Here is a 13,833-nt window from a genome sequence, read left to right on the forward strand (position 1 = left end):
TGGTGAGTCCATCAGGAATCAGGGTTCTTTTATTTGGAAGTGATTTTATCGCAGTTTTGATATTGTCCTCAGTAATAGGTTGGCAGAGGTAGTCTCTGTGACCGTCCAAAAGTCGTCGAGTTCTGCAGCCTATGCACTAGATTTTGATGTATACATGTCAGTGTATGCAGCTTGGAACTGCCGGACTATGTCTCTTGTGGAATATTGGTCTGTCTCAGAGTCGTCAGTTATCCTTGTCATAGTATGTGTGTTTTCACTGGTTTTGATTTTAATCGCTAGTGTGTGGCCAGGTCTGCCCCCTCGCCGTATGTGCGAGCAACATGGCGCTTGGACAGGTAACAAATTTTATTGCCTGCTAGTTCATTATATTCGGTGATGGATTCCTGAATTTGGGCGAGGAATGCCAGGCTAGGGGAACGGTCATAGTCACGCTCAAGACACTGCAGCCTACGCTCAGTCTGAGATAATTGTCCACGTATGTCTTTTAGAATGCCTGCGGGCGTACTAATACACACACCACGTATCGTGACCTTGAAGGCCTCCCAGAGAGTGGTGGCGCTATCTACTGATCCCTTATTTAATGCAAAGTATTGTTTGATCGCCTTACGTATAGTGTGCATGTAGAGAGGATCTAACAGTGCATCACCACATGAACTGCCGGGCAAAGGATTGTGGAATGTGCAATTCGAGCCTAATAGGATTGTGATCAGACAGTGTTCTGGGAAGCACTTCCTCATCCAAAACCCAGGTGGTACTGACGTTGCTCATTAGCCAGTAATCAAGGCGGGACCAGGTAGCGTAGGGTGAGCAGTAAACACATGTGTACCTGCTAGACTATTTGGATTGCGCAGGCGCCATACATCAGATAGTGCTAGTTCTGCCATTCCTTGATTGATAACGCTCGCAGACTTAGGAGAGTGACCAGCTACCACACTTGACTTGTCCCTTCTCGGGTCTAAATGAGTATTCAGGTCCCCGCCCGATAGTATGGTAGCCTCAGGCCATTCCCATAGAATGGAGATGATGCTCTCATAAAAATCAGGGTCTTCCACATTAGGACCATAATCGTTCACCAATGTAATGCGCGACCCCGCTAGTTTACCCGTATCTGCTCGCCCCATTTGTACAGCTTCAGATCATTGTGAAGGGTAAGTTACTCTTGATGAGGGTGAGGACCCCTCTAGCGTAGGTCGAGTATGAGGAGGGCTGACTGCAACCTGCCCATCTGGTTCTTATCTGTGCTGCAGTGTTGCAAGTGAGGTAAGTTTCTTGCAGAAATGCAATTTTGATGTCGTGGTGGTCAAGGTAGGGTAGTGTCTGTCTATTTTTTTTGGGAGAGTTGAGCCCCCTCACATTCCATGTTAAAGAATCAATTTTCTCATGGGCCTTCCAGTTTTGCGCACAGATAATAGGTGATACGCACCACATTTCAAAATGATTGTACCATTACAAAACATGTACCAATTTAACACAGTTGTTACCAACCACAACGCCCCGTACTCCCTATCCCCCCACCCACCCGAATCCCCCACCCACTTCAGCATTCCCAACCAGCCAAAGCCATCCCAAAACCGCCCAAACAGTTTCCGGCAAAGAGAAAAAATTGTCATATCAACAATGGGGAACACCCCCTCTGAAAGCGCAGGATCCCAACGAGCCTCCCCGATGTATCGGGTGGTGACCGGAGTCATATATTTCACTTTCCAGTCCCGAATGATAGGGGAGTCACCACAAAACAGGAATAACAACCAAAGAGCCCAAAACAGTTACGATAAAAAAATGTACATCTGCCAGGTCCAGTCTCAAGCCGCCAGACAAATGGAAAGGTGGTCGCAATTTAAGGCCAAGCTTGCCCCCGATCGAGCACCAGGCGGTAGGGCCACACCGATATCCTCAGTTAGAGCCATAGTCGTTCAGCATTGGTGTCAGTCCGTGGTGCGCTGCGCGCCTGCAGCGGCGTCATTGTCGTCTTGATTGGAAGAGGCCCTGGGTTTGGGCTTTAGTGTTTTGGCATAGTCCAGTACAGATGTCGGCGTGGTGAAAATTCTAGACTTGCCATGTAGTTGAATGCGTAGTTTGGCCAGATATAGCATTGCGTAAGGTACCTTTTCTGCCAGTAATATTTTCTTTGCTGGTTGGAATTATTTATCTGCCGCCTGCACCGCCACAGTGAAATCCGGGTCAAAAGCCAGAGAGTTGCCCTCGTGAATAATGCTCCCCTTCTCCCTGGCCATCTGGAGGACTGCATCTCGGTCTCTATAATTGAGGAGACGCGCGATTATGGGGCGTGGTGGAGCTCCATGTGGCCGTCGGGCAGCCAGGGAGCTTTGAGCAAGTTCAACTATCAACACAGGTGACAGTTTCTCCATGCCAAAAATCACCTGCAGGAGGGACTCTACGTACGTCTCTAGGCGACCAGTGTTTGTGGACTCAGCAGCCCCACAATGGGCAGGTTGTTGCCTCTCGATCGAGACTCAAGATTTTCATTCTTGGCCTGTATAACCCCGAGCACCTTCTCCATTATCACCACCCTCGCCGTCACACGCTGCAAGTCGTCCTCAGTGTCCGATATGCGTGTTTCTGCCTCACCGTGATGCAGAGCATGTTTGTCCAATTTAGTTGACATATGGTCCATTCTCAGATTTGGAGTATCAATCTTGCCGTCTATACTCTGTAGACTATTTTGGACTGCAGCAAGCGTTTTTTTGATGGCTGACAAACTGCCCGCAGGGCTGTCCACCTCGGAGTCAGAGGTGGCGCACTGCTGTGACCTGCTGGCTTTACGAGGCTCGAAAGTGAGACGGGGCTGACCGCGCTCTGTCCTGCCCATCTTGCAACTGGGGTCCATATACTTCTTGTACAAGGATGAAGAGAGGAGAGGCAATATACCCGAGAGAGTCAACAGCAATGGAGAGCAGGCACAACCCTCAGCTAAAGGCGGCGGAGTGACTGAGGTTTAAGAGCGTCACCAGTAGGGCCTCGAGGTGGTCTAGCCCACACAGACACAACTGGACATCTAGTTGGGCCAGCAGTGCCACAGCAAAGTCCTCCTAAAGGCCTGGGGCAGTTGTAGCGCCATACACCAGCAAGCAAGCCTCACAGCAGGATAGTATACCTCTGTAGCGTTTTTGCAGGCTAATGAACCATGAGGCACACCAAGGGGCCGGGGGGCAAGCATCCACTAGCACCCGACAATGTGAGATGCAATGAGGAGTCGGCAGCACCTACCATGTATGGGCATAATATAGTTCCTCACATGTAGCGCTTAATCAGGTGTCCCCAGGCAGAGTGGGCTATTCTGTAAAGCTGCAGGCAGTGGAGCGTCAGCCCCAGACCGCGCCACTCACTCAAGGGGCTGGCTAGGCAGGCCCGGCCAATGTAGCTCTGGTGGAGAAGTGTGGCTCAATGGTTAGAGCGGCAGACCCTGATGCAGAGGTCTGGCCTGGGACCAGGGTTTAATTCCCGCCTCGGCGGCTCTTGGACTCAATCTCCCCGGACCTGATAATCCTCGCCTCAGTGCCTAGTCTAATCATGGGTCCCACTCTGTGACTCTGGGCAATAGCTTGCTTAATCTCCACAACTACCCCAACAGCGCTTGGATGCCTGGCTTTACCTTGGGGGTGCCCAGGAGTGGACATTTCACATGGAAAAGCCAGAAGTGTTCCACAGCAGTATGAGTGCAGCACCGGGACGCCCCGTCGTGTGGGCAGCCACGCGCTTTACAAATACAACACATTTACATTTACATCGGCCGCCCACACTTGTGCTAGGTCAAAGGCGCCACCAACAGGCACAACAGTAAGGTCGTCGGGCACAGCAATGTGACATTTTGCCCGTAGGATACACTGAGAGGGGCAGCGAGCCCCACCATTATGGGCGCCCAATCACCGAGGGGGTTAGCCGCGCATGGCAGCCGGGAGGCAGCGCAGGAGGCAGTCCACTCACGCCCGGGCAGCCCAAAAGTCACCGGCTCACCGCAGTAAACAAGGTCCTCTGTCCGGGTCTTCAGTCTCCGATGCAGCACATTGATCACAATGTAACAATAATAGGCTTGACTCCAATCAGTAAGGCTGAGTCCACTAAACCAAACCAACAAAGATAAATGCCAATACTGATGATACACAATTCACATTCGTTTTTTGATATAGAAATAAAGGCAATTGATAAGCCTAAGGCTGCATTGTTTGACAATCTTTGCATACCTATAACGAAGGATTGGAATTATTCATCAGTATTGGCATTTGTCTTTGTTGGTTTGGCACAGTGATCACAGCGCCCAGCTCCGCCGCAATGAATGTCCCAGGCTCCGTTGCAATGTCTAGGCCGGCATTTTGAGAGTCAGGGCCCGCGGAGAGGTGCGCCGGTTGCAGCGTCTGCAGTTGTTCAAATGCCGATATTTTACGGCGAATATTATGGCGCCGGCGGATCGTTGGCAATTTCCGTGCTTTTCAGCAGTGTTTACTGGCTGGATTCACAGGATATTTAAGGATGGTCACTCCAGTCGGCCGAGCTGCGCTAAAACGCGGCCATCTTGCCTAGTGCCCTCTAGCACCCCGAGTCTTATCGATGACTGATGGATGTTCAGGCGGCAGTTAATGCAGGAGTGTCCTTGGTTGTGTAGAGCCTTGAGTGCGTGGGTCAGCAGCTTGAATTGGCATCTCTTCTGTACGGGGAGCCTGTGGAGTTTCCTGAGGTGGGGTGTTATGTGGGTTTATCGGAGATGGCTGAGGAGGAGTATGGCTGCAGCGTTCTTTATGGTCTGAAGTCTCTGTAGAAGGGGTGTTATGATTCCTACGTAGAGGGCATTGCCATAGTTCAATCTGCTGGTGATGAGGGCTTGTGTCACAGTGCGTCTCATGTGTAGGGGTAGCCACCTGAAGATGTTACATAGCATGCATAGAGTGAGGAAGCAGGTGGAGGAGATTTCATGGTGAACTTGTTATCAATGATGATTCCAAAGTTCCTGGCATGGTTGGAGGGACCTACGCCTGATGGCCACCAGGAATCGTGCCACGTGAATGGATGAATGAATGAATGTACACTTATAAAGCGCATGGATACCAAAGCCTCCCAGCGCTATAGACAGAACCGACAATCGAAAATCAACAAAGGAATTAAGGGAAAAACAGAGTGCTCAGGAATTTACGGAAGGGCAGATAGCCTCGAGCCGTACGTGGTCGGGTAGCAGATTCCAATCCTTAGCCACCATGAATGAAAACAGCCGTCCCCCACTCTGAGCTCGATTTACTCTGGGTATGGCTTCCAGGTGTTTCTTCTCGGATCGTAATGCTCTTTTAGGGAGAATAAGAGAATTGGGGAGCCCTAGAAGAGAAAGACTTGTGGGCAATGCACAGAGCCTTAAACTAGATTCTTTCGGCCACCGGTAACCAATGCAGAGAGATGAGATGAGGTTTAGCAGATTCCTGATTATGAGCCTCATGTGTTGATGCTGTTGCCAAAGATCAGTACTTCCGTCTTGTCTGTGTTCAGTCATTCAACTGTGGAAGTTGGTTCTGGTCGTGGTGGGATTGTCGGTGAGTGAGAGGATGAGTTGGGTGTCGTCTGCATAGGAAATTATGTTGAGACCGTGGAATCTGACGACATTGACCAGCAGGGTCATATATGCTTTGAAGAGCTTGGGCTGAGGGATGAGCCCCAGAGCACACTGCAGGTGATCTCTCCAGGTTCAAAGGTGAAAGGTGGGAAGTGAATCCTCTGGGTTATTCGGGTGAGGAAGGAGGTGATCGATCTGAGTGTGTCCCCTTGGAGCTGATGTTGTGGAGGCTTTAGATCAGTATGTGGTCAGATACAGTGTGGAAGGCAGCCAAGAGGTCGAAGAGGATCAAAGCTGCTGGTTCTCCTCAGATGAGGAGGGTTCGGATGTCACCAGTGGCTGCAATCAGGGCGGTTTTGGTGCTGTGATTGCTGCGGATGCTGAATTGGGAGGAGTCGAGTAGCTGGTTCTGCTCCAGGTGCATTATGAGTTGATTGTTGATGATCTTTTCAAGTACCTTCAATGGTAATAGGTGCTTGGAGATTGGCTTGTAGTTTTTGAGTTCACTTGAGTCGGTGGAGGGTTTCTTGAGTAGTGGTCTGACTTCGGCGTGTTACCAGGCATTGGGAAATGTTGCTGTGGTGATAGGGGTGTTGAGTAGGGGGACGAGTTCCTTGCCAATCCTTTGGTTTCCGAGATTGTAGATGTGGTGCGGGCATGGATCTGTGGTAGCTTACGAGTGGATGGATTTCATGTGGAGGTGGTGTCTGGGTGGAGAGGATATTACAGGTGGTCAGTGTGTGGTTCATGTTGGTCAACATATCTGTTGACACAGTCTATAGGTGTGGTTTGGGGTTCAAAGTTTCTGTATATGGTTGCGATCTTGTCGTGGAAGAAATGGGCAAGGTTGTCACACAGCCCCTGTGAGGGTGTGATGTTGTTTTCGCTGGCTGCTGGGTTGGAGAATTCCTTAATGATGTTGAAAAGTTCCTTGGTGTTGTTGCTCTGGATGGGGATGATCCTATCTGCACAATTGTTGATCCAGGCGTTGAAGTTTTTCACTCCCTGTTCGAGGTTGGTGGCGGTATCAGGGTTGGAGGTGTTGAAGGCATTGGCCCAGCTGGTCTCTGCGATTTTGTTTCACCTCCGGTGGGGGGCGTTGGTCATCTTGGGGATGGTGATGTGGGGGCTGGAGATGCTGAAGTGGTTGATGGAGTGATCAGTCCATGTGAGTTCTATGACATTGAAAATTGGGTCCAGTGTGTGTCCTGCAATGTGTGTAGGGTCTTGGATGATCTGGGTCAATCTAAGGCTACTCATACTGTAAAGAGGTGTGCAGTGTTTTTGTCATTGGGGTCGTTGATGTCAAAACATATTTCACTGAAGAAGGTGTAGTCCTTGGAGTCTATGGCTAGAGCCGCAATGAAGACTGCAATGGTGTTCCAGAAGCTGTAAAGAAGGCCTGGGGGTCAGAATGTGAGGGTGCCTCTGATGGTTGTCTTGTCATCTGTGTCGAGCTCGAAGTTGAGATGTTCCATGGGGGTGGTGGTATTGTCAGTGGTGGTGGTACACTGTATGGTCTCTTTAAGAATGATGGCTGTTCCTCCTCCCGTCTTGTTGGTGCGGTCCTGGTGAGTAATTTTATATGTCGGGGATAGCTGTGCGAATGTCTGGAGCACATGTGGGTTTGAACCAGGTCTCAGTAAGGAAGACGATGTCGGGTCCGAGAGTGGCGATGCGATCCCATAATTCGGTGGAATGCTTGCATAGTAAGCGTGTGTTGATTAGGGCACAAGCGAGTTGTTTTTTTTTTGTTCAGGTGGTGTCCGTGGTGTGTATGGGGTAGGGCTGGTCCGTGGTCTGGTGTGTGTGCAGTGGCAGGTGAAGTGGCAGTGGGTGCATGTGAAAGGTCCTACCGTGGAGTGTGGGTCAGCGTGGTGGCAGTGTTTGCTGTGATGTCCAAGGTCGAGCATGTAGAGCTCGGCAATGGTGTATCTTCAGGGTGTAGGGGGGCTAGGGGTCGTGGAGCTGGGCAAGGTGCAGGTATGTGGCATGTGAAACAGTTCAATGACCATACACTGTATTGCTTCTCTGCGCTTCTTGAATGAGGGGTTGGTGCCTACTCCGAAGCAGCAAAATCCATGACTCTGCTTTGAAGTGAACTTTGGGGTTTTGGTTCCACTACATCTGTCAACTTTTTTTTGGAACATATTTCTAGATTCCTCATGAACATATGAGGAGGTGCTTAAGTAATACTTGCAACTGTTTTGGAGTATATTTCCGTATACTGATGGTATGTAGCCGGCCGTACTACATTGTCATTGAGTTGCACATCAGCTAACATTTAGAAAGATCTTTAAGGCGCTTTAGTTTAGAAGGTGTCCATATATGAAATGACAGCATTTGAGCAGCTTCCCTATTTTGTAACTTGCAGGGAAAAAACTTATTGATGACAAGATGGAGAGACTCCAAGAGCGGCTGGCACGAGGAGAAGAGGTGGAAGCTGAATACCTGACCTACCTGCTGTCCAGCGGGAAACTGACCCTCAAGGAGATTTGTGGGAGTATGGCTGAACTACTTCTGGCTGGAGTGGACACGGTATGTATCACCCACATTCAGGTCCTATGCCGTGGCCATGATAGCTTCTGTTCTGTAACACAGGCCCTGAGAGATGCTGGCCATGATTGATTATTCTTCAAGCAGATGCGCACAGTGTAGGCCTAGAGTCTCCCTGGCTCCTTAGCAGACAGTTTCATCAGAGGACCTCTGGGCTGAATGAAATTCTATCCAATTCCAAGTGATATCACCTGAACCGGGTGCTCCACTACTCCATCTCCCTCTACCTTCATCTGAATCAAGTTTAAATGCCAGCAAGGTGATGATCCAGCGCGGTCCAAAGAAAATCTGCAAACCATCACCACACTTCCTAGGAGCTATTCACACATTACTCGTCAGTGGGGCCCATAACACCGCGAGTCATTTATACACACATTCACCCTGCTCCCAGGATTTGTGAAAACTAGAGGAGAGCTGCTGGATTCTAGCGGAGTGTCTTATTTCATACTAAAATTGTATACACTATATACATCTGCAGTTTGCTAATATTACCATAGTTTTATTCTCAAGAAACATAAACACACCCCACTATTTGTTGTCAATGGATCTGCTAGTAAAAGTTAACTAATGGACAACAAGACCACCTTAATTCTCCATTTATCATTTATTTAATTTTTATTTAGAGATTAAATCTCCTAGCATGACCTTACTTTATTCGCTTTATTTTAATAATCATTTAAACATTCAATAACCTAGATGTGAGAAGTTGGCCTGATATATGATGTTCACTAATTCTAGTGACCACCTTGTATCAGTCCAAACAACCCTTATGGTGATTGGCTGTAAGTCAACCTTATAGACCAGCTATCCTAGTAGCGTGGACAAAAGCAGTCTTTAGGCTAAACTCTGAATGGCATGTGAAGACATCTGTTTTACCACATATAACCCCTTGAATACCAAGTGAAAGAACACCACACAGGTTGTTATGAAAATAAACAGATATTTATTAACTAACATACACCTCTGAACTCTTTATGAGGTCAGAGGGCTAAGCACATGACAATACTAAAAAGGAAATACGAGTTTGCACAATATTTACAAGTGCGCCTTAGGGGGCACGACAAACCATATACTCAAAACAATGGAATGCGAGGAAGGAAAGTACTGTAAGGGGATCCAGAGGCTGGAGGACCGCTAGGACTACGCTACAAACTAGGTAAGTAAGGAGCAGAAGGCCCATGGGGCTCACGTGCAGAGTGGGAACTCTCACGCGGGATGCGTACCAACGTCTATGGATCTTACAGTATAGAAAGTTACGGATTCCGGACGAACCCGGCTGGATGGAGGGAAAACAACAGTGGACCTGGGCACTAGGAGAGTGAACACGGACTTCAGCACCTAGAAGCTTTAGTTACCTAACCCACAGGCTGCGGGTGCATAGGGCTGAAGTGGTGTCGGGTTTGCTGCGTTGATCCCGGTGATGCCTGAAACAAGGAGTTGCTGGAAGGCAGCCAGATGGGGGAGTCCGGTGGTTCCAAGGATGGAACTTGGAGGAAGAAGTCCTGAAAGGGAAGGGGACAGAGTCTCGGTCACTAGCCTGTGACGGTGCTGGAACCAGGAGGGAACCAGATGCTGTCGCCGCAGGCAGGTGAAGGAAGGGTCGCTTCTCTCTGTAGCTGCGCGGACCAGGAGCTGCTCTTCATGACCAGGCTGAAGGCACGAGCTGTCCCACGTAGTCTGCTGCTGTTAGCGGTGTCGGATCGTCGATCTGGACAACAGGCCTTGGCTAATGCAAGCCACACGGTGGAACAAAGATGGCGTCTGGTGCGGACCAGGAGGGTCCGGGGTGCTCCTCTTTTACAAGGAAGCATGGGCCAGTCTGGGGGACCAGACCAGCATGTTGGATTCTTCGGATCGTCGTCTCAGAGGTCACTAGCCAGCCGGCAAGTGACCAGAGAACAGGACAAGCAGCAACCAGGCAAAAGGGCCCCACGCAGATCTCGTGGATGCTGGAGGGCTTGTCTTTGGTGCAGGAGCTGCGTCGGTGTGGGGCTTCTCAGACCCCAATGCACTCACTCGAGGATCCCTCGGCGGTCGTGCTGGATGCGCTGTGCAGGTTTCTCAAGATGGCCGTCTCCACGTTGCTCGTCGCATCCACGGGTCCCAGCTGTGCTGTGGATGTGGGTAGAGGTCAGAGAGGTATGGAGGTCCGGGTCTTGTCGAGCTGGATCGTCGGATTCCGGTATGGAAGGACTTTGCAGCAAACCGCACTGGAGCTTGATGGTGCCTGTGAAGCAGGATGGTCACTCCCTGACCATAGGGGAGATTCTTCAGTCTTCTGGTAATCAGGAGGTCGAAGGTCAAGAGTTCTTCGTAGAAGTTGTCAAGAGTAATCTGTTTTGGAATGGGACCAGCCCCTACCTTTATTCAGCTAAAGGGGGCTGCACTACGACTAGGTCCCTCCCCTGGGTGGGACCAGGAAGGGGGGTGGTTACACCCCCTATCCTTTGTCCGGTCTTGCGCCAGCTCTGGGGCTGGAGTGCCCCAGGAACTGGTTTAGACCGGACTATGCACAGGGACACCTTGTGTGCCCCAGGCATGTCTCATTCCTTTCAGCCCTGTCCTACCTAATACACAAAATCCTGTCTGGGAAGGTGCTAGCACCTCCGAAGGCAGGAAACCCTTTGTCCAAGCCTCCCTCGCTGGAAGGACTCCCAGCAGCAGGAGGTCAGACTTGTGTCTGTGGTGGCAGCATCCATTTTGTGATGCTGAGGCTCGAGTTAACTTTAACCGGGGTTCACAGTTACATACATGTCGTGTCCCTCTAGAAGGGTGGAATGCTACCCCCGTCGCCAGAATTGGCGAGGGGGTAGTATTCCAATTCGTATGACACCTTACGCGACATGTTTTGATAATGCTATACCAAAGTTAGCATTTGACCGCGAGGTTCATAATGCACTTAAGAGTATATGGTATAGCGTTATCATGGAACAGCTATTAGGACGTTCCGCAAGCTGCAAACGGGCTCAGCTCATGCCAGAGCACCATCTCACATAATTCCAAGCACTCTGCCTTCAGGATTGATAAGGCCTGCCATAGGAATGACTGATAGGAATATATGTGTCCATTTTAGGGTTAGATATAGGGATACTATATCTAAAGCAAAGGGTGATTACACCACCTTGCCCCAGCTGATTGATCAGCCAGTTGTGTCAGATTTGGATGGCCAGCCAGGGGTGGCATAATACATGCTGCAGCCCCTGGTAGGCCCTGGGTGCACCTATGCCCTGGGTACCTAAGGTACACTGTACAGGGGCTGATAAGGTGACTCAGTATCCAATTAGATATGTACCTAGAGTACATGGAATCCATTTTACAGAGAGAGCAGTGGGCCTGGGGTCCTGAATAGCAGGGCCCCAGGTCAACTAAGTCGAAAAACCAGCAAAACACCAGGCAAAAAGTTGGGGGCAACCATAGTCAGATATCCACCTTCCTACATAAACCCCCCCCCAAACGAAAGGAGATAAGGCTATCCTTGACCAGGTAAGCCTATATTTCCTGAGTGGCCATATGAGGTGGTATGTGCATTGGCATGGTTACCCCCTATCTCATGGTCCACTAAGCAATCCCTCACCCTAAGGGTATCTGAGGGTCTCCACCATAGGGAATCTCTACCTGTGGTGTGTTTTGGCAAAGTAAAAGGCTGGTGTGGGAATGGAGTACTGAAGTGAGACTCCACTAATGTTGGGCTCAACTTCCTCCAATCACTATCCACCATATGTGCCTTTCTTTCCCGGACTGAGTTGCTGTGAGCTCTCAGGGTCAACCTCTGGCTACCTAAAACTGGAGGCTGGGTCCCTCTGTTTGGCTTACTGGAGGGACAGGCCAGGTTTGGGGCCCTCAGGTCCCAAGTTTGGCTGTGCCCAGCAGTGTCCATCTGTGGGAGGTCCCTAACTAAGTTTAAGGGGGATCCCTCAGGAGTTTGTTTTATTTTCACTTGGCTAGGACTACTAGCTTCAGTGCCCTTAATCTGCTGATTGGGGAGTTCTTTTGGACGGGGGGCCCTTTGGGGTCCACCACTGGCCTCCCTGACCTCTACAGCCCTGGGCTGACTGAGGTAGGGTAGAGAGGGGCAGGTTACCTGCTCCAGACTGGGTCCCACCTTGGAAGGGTCCACTGACATCAGGGGCTCTGCCAGGCTAGGCCTGACTACCTCTGGGGCAGTTCCTTCACAAGGGTTCAGATCAGTTCCCTGAGGACGCTGATCCTTTCCTAGAGTCTGGTGGGAGGGAGATTTCTCTTCCTCCTCAATGCTCTCTGTCTGAGTGGAGTGATCCATAGTTTCAGGCTTCACAACACTATTATCTGTCTGAGTTTGAGCTGTGGCCATCACAACTCCACCAACCTTTTCAGGAAGGGACTCAGTTTGGGTATGGGCTGTGACCATCACAGCCTTGCCAACCGGTTCAGGGAAGGAATCTGTCTGAGATTGGGCTGTGACTGGCACAGCCCTCCTGACCTGTTCAGGGAGGACATCTTGGACTGGGGCTGTGGCTATCACTGCCCCACTAACCTTACCATGGAGGTTTACCATTTTAAAATGGGTTTCTTGCTCTACCTCAGCCCAGGCTGAGATATTTAAATCATTCCCCAGTAGGCAATCTACAGGCAAGTTTGATGACACTGCCACTCTCTTGGGGCCAGTGACACCTCCCCAGCTGAGATTGACCACTGCTATGAGATGATCTCTCTGCACTCCATCAATGTTGGTCACCTGGTATGTGGCTCCAGGTATAAGTTGCCTTGAGGGGACTAGGCTCTCTGTCACCATGGTGATGCTAGCCCCTGTATCTCTATAGGCCTCAACTTTTGAACCATTGATGAGGGGCTCCTGTCTGTACTTGTCCAAAGTGTTGGGACAAGCTGTGAAGTTGGCAAACCCCATGCCAGTCTCACAGACAAGAGTATCTAAGTCAGGGGACCTGGTTAGGCCAGAGTCCCCAGGAACTCCCAAAGTAAATGCACCCAAATTCTTGGGGCACTCCCACCACCTGGGGGATTACTACTAGTAGTAACAGGAGGCTGGGAAGTGTTACTTGGGGATATGTTTTCTTTATTGTTGTTGGCCCTTGGGCAACTGCTGTCAGTTTTCAAGTGGCCTACCTGTTTGCAGGTATGACAATAAGGTTTCTTTTGGGTATTGGAAGGATTCTGGGACCCACCCTTTTAAGAGGAGTTTTGGGGCCCTGATGTGGTTTGATCAGAAGATTTATTCCCACCCTTCTCTTGAGGCTTGGTTGATTCTTTCTTTTGGTCACCACCCTGGTTCTTAGGCCTAATCCTGGTTCTGACCCATTTGTCTGCCCTCTTACCCAATTCTTGTGGAAAGGTCAGATCAGAGTCTACCAGGTGCTGGTGTAATAACTGGTTCTGACAATTATTTAAGACTTGCTCTCTCATAATAAGATTATACAATCCTGTGAAGTCAGTAACTTTACTACCCAATTACCAGCCTTCAAAAGCCTTAGTGGCACAATCAACAAAGTCAGCCCAATCCTGAGACCGAATTTTCTGGGTGTCTCTGAACAGCAACCTGTACTGCTCAGTTATTAAGCCAAACCCATCAATCAGTGTATTCTTCAGGACTTGGTAATTGTTAGCATCCTCAGCTCTAGTAGTGAGGAGCTTATCTCTACCTTTACCTTCAAAGGAGAGCCACAGTATAGCTGCCCACTGGCTCTGGGGGATGCACTGGACAGTGCAGGCCCTCTCCAAAGCAGTCT

The 13,833-nt window shown here is 49.9% G+C and overlaps 1 protein-coding gene across 1 annotated transcript in view; it reads left to right on the plus strand.

Annotated features, from left to right (window-relative positions):
• The window catches only part of LOC147663830 (sterol 26-hydroxylase, mitochondrial-like), a 258,274-nt gene that overhangs the window by 207,449 nt on the left and 36,992 nt on the right, over positions 1-13,833 (plus strand). The window contains exon 5 of the mRNA XM_086950175.1: positions 7,929-8,092. Coding sequence (XP_086806301.1) covers positions 7,929-8,092 — 164 coding nt within the window. The remainder of the gene's footprint in view (positions 1-7,928; positions 8,093-13,833) is intronic.

Source organism: Lissotriton vulgaris, unplaced genomic scaffold, assembly GCF_964263255.1.
Source record: "Lissotriton vulgaris unplaced genomic scaffold, aLisVul1.2 SCAFFOLD_1899, whole genome shotgun sequence".
NCBI lineage: Eukaryota > Metazoa > Chordata > Amphibia > Caudata > Salamandridae > Lissotriton > Lissotriton vulgaris.